Source organism: Argentina silus (assembly GCF_951799395.1).
Source record: "Argentina silus genome assembly, chromosome: Y".
In the NCBI taxonomy this organism is placed as follows: Eukaryota; Metazoa; Chordata; class Actinopteri; order Argentiniformes; family Argentinidae; genus Argentina; species Argentina silus.
The window spans coordinates 28,951,488-28,960,524 of NC_139654.1; the positions used below are offsets into that span (position 1 = coordinate 28,951,488).

A 9,037-nucleotide genomic window follows, 5' to 3' on the forward strand; every position below is an offset into this window, starting at 1 on the left:
ACAGTGTACACATCATTGCCTTTGGCAGTCTCCCCCTCCTCCTACAGTAGTCTGACCCCTAAACCCAGACCAGCCAATCCTCAGTAAATCATTCACTATGAAGGCTCCTGGTGAATCCCACAGAGCCTGGGTCTGTGTGCAATGCATCTCCTGCAGAAATGGACCAGTGAAGAAGGGTCCAGGTTGAAAAGAGAAAGAGCGGAATGCAGTGGAAGGTCATGGAGCCATGGAGGGCTATGTAAGAGATTTGGATCTACTGAGATCACTGTGTCTCCCATTGTGCTCATCCCTAGTCCCTATGCTTACTCATCCCACTGTCTAAACCCCCTTGGTCCAGGGACCCTCCCACTGCCTGGCCTCATCGTACCGCCTTGTGCTTTCCCCCACAGCAGCCGCACCTCTCCCCACACCGCAAGCAGGCACGCAGGGGCAGGTAGCAGCACATGCAGGGCACGAAGAGCGACAGGGCCAGGAGGGCCAACCAGCGGGCACAGCAGAGGGGGTGTGGGTGCCCCCCCAGTGAGTCCTCACACGAGCAGGGCTCCCAGAACTCTCCCTCAGAATCCGACATGCAGTGGTAGAGCAGACTCTCTGCACACCACACACAGGTCCACTGGCGCAGGCAGTGCAGGGCAGGGTCCGGGGCATCTCGGCAGCGGCCCCGCCCGTTCTCTGAGGCGCTGAAGACTGAGCGGCAGTACACGCAGCGTGACGAGCACGGCGAGGAGCCCTGGGGACATGGACTGTCTTCGTCAGGGGAGATAGTCACGCCCCTAGAGTCGCTTCCACTGCCAGCCCCTCCCCCTCGCTTGCGAGTCCTTGATCGGGGTGTGGCCAGGGAAGTGTGGATGCAGCAGGGAGAGGGCGAGCCCTTACCTGTCTCCTGGGGCGACCCGGCGCCTGAGGACCCCCCTGACACAGCGTTGGGCATGGACATGCAGGTGGGCGAAGATGAGGACAGGCGCTGGGAACCTTTACTATCAAGGGTCACTGTCACCTCACAGCCTGCTGTTTCCACCCCAGCCAGCTCCTTCTCAAAGCGAACTACACACAGCTCTGACTTGTCCTGCAGACTGCCCCCCCCTCCCACTACCACACCACCGGTCAGCCCCCCCACCATGGTCCTTGTTGCCCCTGCCCGCCGATAGTCCTCATAACCTCGGGAGCCCCACAGGTCCTTGCAGGGGTCCAGACTGTGCAGGTCTCCCTCCTCCATCAGAGAGATGGAGGGGGAGAGGGGAGACAGGGGTAATGAAGCAGGGGGCCCCACCGGCGGGATTGGGGGAGCAGGGGAAGGGGGTGGGGGTGCTGGGGGATTTAACACAGCAGTTCCTGGTGAGAGCTGGTGCTGCGCAGGCCTAGTGTGGATCTGTGAAAAGGAGTGAGATAAGCAAAAACTATAGCAGAGTATCAGCAATGGGAGCATTATAGCAATCTGTAACACCATCAAGACAAGAGCAGTGCTCAACACTGAGGAAGAAACACCCTGGATTTGCATTCACAATCCCAATATCTGTCAATTACAAGCCTCTCACATATTTCTCTATTCAAGAAATGGAAAAAAAAATTCCAATGCCAACTCCAGACAATATATTGTATTAAAGACAAGAGTGTACCTTTCAAACATGATCATTTTATCCCATTTTCTCCATCCACATAAAATGTAATGATTGAATTTGAGCAGATGAGCGTCTTTACCTGAGTGGTGGCAGCATGGCTGGCTCCAAACCCTGGCTCCGAACGCACAAAGCAGGTGGAGGACGACTCGCAGGTCACTATGGTGATGGGTTTGGGAAGCATCTCCTTCCTGCTGTTGGATGATGACTCACTGCCTGTTTGAGACTGACACAGACTACAAGTCATCACACATGCAGACGGGAAAAAAGCCTGCATGGCTCCAACAGTCGAGAGTTCAAGCCAACAGCAACACATACTGTTGCTGTTGGCTTGAACTCTCGACTGTTGGAGCCATGCAGGCTTTTGTCCCTTCTGCATGTAACAAATATTCAGACAATTATGTGACAACACAGAATTGACAATGTATATAGGGATGGTATTCATATACAAAAGTACTTCAATTTTGTGTTCAAACAACGCAGATAAAGGGGTAAAGACACTCACTGCTTGACCATCATCCTCTGTGTCTCCGTCTTCTGGGGTGGAGGAGGAAGGCGAGTCAGAGCCTGGATCACACAGAAACCAAGTGGCTTTATATGAAACGTGCAGTGTAGAGAAAGAACACAGTACACCTACATTCGGTTGTCAGTCCTCATCTGCACAGTGATCTGTGACAAACCCACATAAAAAAGCAATCTGGAGCCAATCCTGTTTCTCATACATACTGGCAGCGTTCTATTTTCTTGTTAGATTATAATTTTTCATTGAAATATGAATTGGATTATTTATTTATTCATTAGTTTATTATTATTGCAGTCCCAAGCGGGGAAAAAAGTATACTTAAATGTAATTAAAATCGATTTAATGTGTACTTAATATACTTCAAATATATTAATGTTGAACTTCCAAAAAGTATACTTGAGATTAACATGCTGTAAAGTGTACTTGCAACTATTTCCTCTCATTTGTATTTAAGTGTACAGACAAAAAGTATACTTGAGATAAATGTCCTATTCATTGTAATCAAATATACTTTTTGAAGGTCTACTTGAATTTAATTTCCTCTCATTTGTATTTCAGTACATTTCCAAAAAGGACATATGAAGTTCTGTTATTTTCAATCTAATATACCTCTTGAAAGTATGTTTGAATTCAACATTTATTTAACCAGACAGTTGACCTGGCCAAGGGCAGCTCAGTAAAAAAAAACACAACAGATTGTCCTGCTTAAAAGCATAGACCAGCATGTTGTGACACTGCGACATTAAACTATATAACAGTGCACAAATAAATATGATTATAGGAGAATCACTAAGAGACAAAAGCTAAGTCTCTGTCAGGGGTTGAAATTATTCCATTCAGAGTGAAATATAGAATTGTCACGCCTGAGGTTGCTGTCTGGTGACTCTGGCGCCCCCCTCTGGCGATACGGGTCAGTGCCTCCCAATCTACCTTGAATCATATCACCTGTGTGTTCTGTCCCCTGTTTGTATAAATAGCCTGTGTGTTCCCCATGTCTTCGTCTGAGATTCTCCCTGTCTATTGTGAGTACCCTGTCTGTATTGTTGGTCCCCGTGATAACCCTGTACCCAGTATTTTCCACTTGTTGAAGTGTGTACCTTATTTAGCGGAGCTTGCTTTCTCCACCTTTGTTTTGCCGTTTGCTCCCCGTGTTTGTTTGTACCCCATTCCCCTCTTTTGTATTAAAACCCCTGTCTCTAGTATTCACGCTGTGTCTGAGTATCTCTCCGCACTTGGGTCCCTCGCACTACCGAGCACCCTAACAGAATCTCGGACCATCATGGACCCAGCGAGCAGGGGATGCAGCAGGTGGCCGAGAGCCTCCACCAACTTACCCTCATGGTCCGCTCCATGTCGGAGGCTCAGGAGGCCGCCGCTGCACCCGCACTGACACCGCCTGCTCCAGCTCCCCAGACCCCAGCACGGGAGCCGCGCCTACCCCCGCCTGAGCGCTACGGGGGACGTCCGGAGGGCTGCAGAGAGTTTCTCACCCAATGTTCCCTGGTGTTCAGTCTGCAGCCCTCATCCTTGTCCACGGAGCGCTCCACAGTGGCATACATCATCACCCTGTTGACGGGCCGGGCTCTCTCTTGGGCTACGGCCGAGTGGGAGCGTCAGACACCGGCATGCTCCGACGTCACTCTCTTCACCCGGGAGATACGGAAGGTTTTCGACACCTCCCGGGCGGCGTCGGGGCAGGAGGCCGGTCGTCGCCTCACGGCCTGTCAGCAGGGTGAGCGCTCCGTGGCGGACTACGCCGTGGAGTTCAGGACCCTGGCGAGGGAGGCAGGTTGGGAGGAGAGCGCGCTGGTCGTCCTTTTCACCCAGGGGCTCGCGGAGGTGATGAAGGACGATCTCGCCTTCAGAGAGCTCCCGGAGCAATTGGACGACCTCATCGACCTCTCCATACAGCCCATGCAGTTGGGTTAGGGTTAGGGTTAGGGTAGCGCACCTGCCTGCCCGGAGAAGTCGGGAAACGCAGGGTCCCGCTAGTATCTGGGGGGGTGCTAGCGGGACGGGATCCACCCTCCATGCCTGGAGATTCCCAGACCTTTCTCTGGATCGCAGTGCAGTGGGGCTCCGGCCCAGAGAGGGTCCTCGCCCTGGTCGACTCTGGAGCAGCGGGGAACCTGATGGACACGAGCCTGGCGGCTGGATGGGGAGTCCCGCTCTTCCAGCTAGCGGAGCCCATCCCGGTCCGGGCTCTGGACGGTCGGCCCCTGGGGGCTGGCCTCATCACCCAGCGCACTATCCCCGTGCGCCTCCAGGTCGAGGGGGCCCCTTGGGAGGAGGCCCATTTTTTCATCATTGAGACTCCTGACTGCCCCCTCGTCCTGGGTCACCCCTGGCTGGCTTCCAGCAACCCCCGGATTAACTGGGCCACCGGGCAGGTTGTTCTGGGGGTAGGATCGACCGTCCACCCCTGTCCATCCGGTTCCCTTACCCCCATTCCCCACCCACTGCCACCCACCTCCCCTGTTCCCGATCTAACCGGTGTTCCCCCGGAGTATTGGGACCTGGCGGAGGTCTTTAGTAAGTCACGGGCCAAGAGCCTGCCACCCCACAGGTCCTACGACTGCGCTATCGACCTCCTGCCGGGTTCCACGCCTCCTAGGGGCCGCTTGTTCTCCCTGTCCCGACCTGAGACATTGGCCATGAGGGAGTACATCGAGGAGGCGCTCACCGCGGGACACATCCGACCTTCCACGTCCCCGGCGGGTGCTGGGTTCTTCTTCGTGGCCAAGAAGGACGAAGGACAGCGGCCCTGCATCGACAACTGGGGCCTGAATGCCGTCCCCGTGAAGAACCGCTACCCACTCCCCCTGATGACATCGGCCTTCGAATCCCTGCAGCAGGCCCGGGGCTTCACCAAGCTGGACCTACGCAACGCGTACAACCTGGTGAGGATCCGGGAGGGGGATGAGTGGAAGACTGCGTTCAACACCCCGAGGGGCCACTATGAGTACCGGGTCATGCCCTTTGGATTGGCCAACGCCCCGGCGGTCTTCCAGGCGTTGGTCAACGACGTCCTTCGGGATCTCCTGGACCACTCTGTCTTCGTCTATCTGGACGACATCCTCATTTTTTCTAAGGACCTGGCCCAACACAGGCTGCACGTTCGCCAGGTCCTGCAACGTCTTCTCCGCCATCAACTTTTTGTCAAGGCGGAGAAGTGCGTGTTTCACCAGGAGACAGTCTCCTTCCTGGGATTCATCGTTTCCAGGGGGGAGCTGCGCATGGACTCCTGGGGTTCCTGGGTTTCGCCAATTTTTAGGATGGAAGGTCCATCCCTGTGCCTTCTTCTCCCGTCGACTGTCCCCAGCAGAGCGGAATTACGACATGGGCAACCGTGAGCTGCTGGCGGTCAAGCTGGCGTTGGAGGAGTGGAGGCACTGGCTGGAGGGCGCCGTCCAGCCGTTTGAAGTGTGGACGGACCACAAGAATCTGGAGTATATCCGGGGGGCCAAGCAGTTGAACTCCCGTCAGGCGAGGTGGGCGCTGTTCTTCACCAGGTTCACCTTCACCATCTCATATCGCCCAAAGGCGAAGAACGTCAAACCGGACGCCCTCTCCCGTCAGTTCGACCCGGTGGACCTGGTGGAGACCCCCGACCCCATCGTTCCGGAGGCGCTCATCCTCGCCCCTGTGTCCTGGGACATCGAGAGGGTGGTCAGAGCGGCCCTGGGGCGGGAGCCCGACCCCGGGGGGGGCCCGCCGGGGAGACTCTACGTTCCCAAGGCTGCGCGCGTGCGCGCGCGGCTGCTCCTCTGGGCACATGCGTCCTCCCTCACGGATCACCCAGGGGCCGCCAGGACCTTGGAATTCATCCGGAGGAGGTTCTGGTGGCCCACGGCAGAGGGGGTGGCAGCGTGTGCGGTGTGCAGCAAGAACCCCCGTCTGGCCCCGGCGGGTCTCCTCCGGCCCCTTCCCATCCCCAAGCGTCCCTAGTCCCACATCTCCCTGGACTTCATTTCAGGCCTTCCCCCCTCCGACGGGTTCACCACTATCCTGGTAGTGGTGGACCGGTTCTCCAAGGCGGCCCACTTCATCCCCCTTCCCAAGCTGCCCTGTCTTCAGGATCCACGGTCTCCCCCAGGACGTGGTGTCGGATCGGGGTCCCCAGTTTGCCTCCAGGTTCTGGAAGGCGTTCGCCAACAGCCTCGGCACCTCCGTCAGCCTCTCGTCCGGATTCCATCCCCAGTCCAACGGGCAGATGGAGCGCGTCAACCAGGACCTGGAGGTGCTACGTCTCCGGGAACCCTGCGACCTGGAGCCGGCGACTGGCCTGGGCCAAGTACGCCCACAACACCCTCCTCTGCTCCTCCACTGGCCTGTCCCCCTTCCAGTGCCAGTACGGTTACCAACCCCCCCTGTTCCCTGAGCAAGAGGAGGAAGCAGAGGTACCTTCGGTCCAGGCCCAGGTCAGTCGGTGTCGCAGGACCTGGAGACGGGTGTGGGCGGCGCTCAAGAGGGCTTCGGCCAAGTCCCAGCTCCAGGCCAACTGAAAGTGTTACCCGGCCCCGGTAGAAGGTGTGGCTCTCGACCCGGGACCTTCCCCTCCGGGTCGAGTCCCGGAAGCTGTCCCCCCGCTTCGTGGGCCCCTTCCAGATCATTAGGCGGGTGAACCCGGTCGCCTACAAGCTGCGGCTCCCCCCCTCCATGCGGGTTCACCCGACCTTTCATGTCTCCCTCCTCAAGCCTGTCATCTCTTGCCCCCTGGCCCCCCCTCCCCGCCCTGCTCCCCCACCTCGTCTCATCGGAGGACAGCCAGTCTACACGGTGGACCGGATTTTGGGGTGTAGACGGGTGGGGAGGGGGCTGCAGTACCTGGTAGATTGGGAGGGGTATGGCCCGGAGGAACGGACTTGGGTGCCCCGGCGGAGTATACTGGACCCCGCCCTTATTACTGACTTCCGCCGCCTGCATCCTGGGGCACCTAAGTAACGGCTGCTGCCGTTCGTCGGGGGGGGGGTACTGTCACGCCTGAGGTTGCTGTCTGGTGACTCTGGCGCCCTCCTCTGGCTATATGGGTCAGTGCCTCCTAATCTACCTTGAATCATGTCACCTGTGTGTTCTGCCCCCTGTTTGTATAAATAGCCTGTGTGTTCCCCATGTCTTCGTCCAAGATTCTCCCCGTCTGTTGTGAGTACCCTGTCTGCCCGTCCGTATTGTTGGTCCCCGTGATAACCCTGTACCCAGTATTTTCCACTTGAAGTGTGTACCTTATTTAGCGGAGCTTGCTTTCTCCACCTTTGTTTTGCAGTTTGCCGTTTTTGTACCCCATTCCCCTCTTTTGTATTAAAACCCCTGTCTCTAGTATTCACGCCTGTGTCTGAGTATCTCTCCGCACTTGGGTCCCTCACACTACCTAGCACCCTAACAAGAATGAGACTTTATTTGAGTACCGTCGAGCTGAGCATTGAGAGTTCTATGAATAGAGGGTGCAGGAGAGGTGTGTTTGTGAATACCTGGGAGACAATGGCATCAGGCCAACCTCCCAGGCGCCAGCTTTAAACATAGAATAGAAGACTGCGGCCTGCTGATCACTGTTCCTTTGTGGATTACAAATGTGTTACAAATGGGATCGTGGTTAGACTAATACCTGTTGAATTATTTCCTTTGCATTGCTTGGAGTTTTGGATTCCATTGACCGGATCGCAGAAGAAAGTTTATGAATGTGGACGCGCGTCTCCTTTGTCCCTGGTGAGATCGATTTTGTTTGCAAACCTTTTTCTATGATCATCCTTAGCTGGTCTACTTTTCTTTTTTTTAGGAACTAGTATTTGAAAGACATTATCAACTAAGGAACTAAATAGGATCTAAAAGACACTTGAAAAGAGACATAAAGATTGTGGACATTGAAAGAGCTTATGAGTTTATTGTTTGGGTTATATATGTATTGAAGTAGTATAATTTGTGGGTTTTTGTTATTTTTGTCTTCACTAAAACTATACCATTTGTGTTGAAAGTGTTTTGTTTTGGGTTTTTGAAAATACATATTATTTACATTTTGACAAATCACCGACTTCGTTCCCGTTCTTTTTTTGCTATACCTCCTTTTAAAGCAGATTAAGGATGATTGTTATAATGTCACTGGCAAGAACATCTTATGCTGGTTTAAGCAGTTTTTTCCAGCAGGGTTGGAATGTAATTTGAAAATCTAGAAAGCACATGGTGACAACAATTAATTAAATACATTTATTTCACTTGAGAAGAACGTCACGTTCAACTTTACATATGTCTTGGTCTTCTTGGGCCATGAGTAAACCATCTCAGCAACAGCTTTGAACAAAAACATCCTGAAGAAATCCCAATAAAAAATATGAAATGAAGTATGTTTAGAATATAATGTTAATATACTTTTAGTATATTTCATGTAATTCACATATTACCCAGCATTCCTATCTCAAATGTAAGCTTTTGTTAACAACAACGTTTACAGTTTGGTGATATATTGGATTCAATGCTCATTTTGAGATTGGATTGTATTAACAGTGTTACCCTTCAGTTTTGTATACTTCCATTCCTCCTATCCCTCACTTATGTGTATTAAGTTGCTAACCATAACTGCAAATAATTAGGACCATAATTAGGACCAAGACTTGCACTAAGTCAGAAGCCTATGGGCCTCCTTGCTTGGCAGTTGACCTGCTGCAAGAGTTACAGAATGACATGTCATGTTCCCCTCAACCTCAATGGGACTTCATGCGTTAATAAAGGTTGAATATTAAAAGTAATATTAAAAGTACATACTGTAAATGCCAATGTGTTTTCTATCTAATTTTAAGTGTACTTCTAGTATACACAGAAATATGCTAGTGACACATTATTAATTATTTATTATGATATTATAATTCAATTATAATATACTTCATACTATTTGACAGTCGCTTTGAAT

General features: G+C 52.9%; 1 protein-coding gene across 1 annotated transcript; it reads right to left on the reverse strand.

Annotated features, from left to right (window-relative positions):
- Window positions 1–358: 358 nt before the first annotated feature.
- Window positions 359–1,863, reverse strand: LOC310823839 (uncharacterized protein; the record flags this gene model as incomplete). The annotated part of the gene is made up of 2 exons (XM_083696713.1): window positions 359–1,369; window positions 1,699–1,863. 2 exons carry the CDS (start codon window positions 1,861–1,863, stop codon window positions 359–361), a joined length of 1,176 nt encoding a protein of 391 aa, XP_083552839.1.
- Between the last annotated feature and the right edge of the window lie 7,174 nt (window positions 1,864–9,037).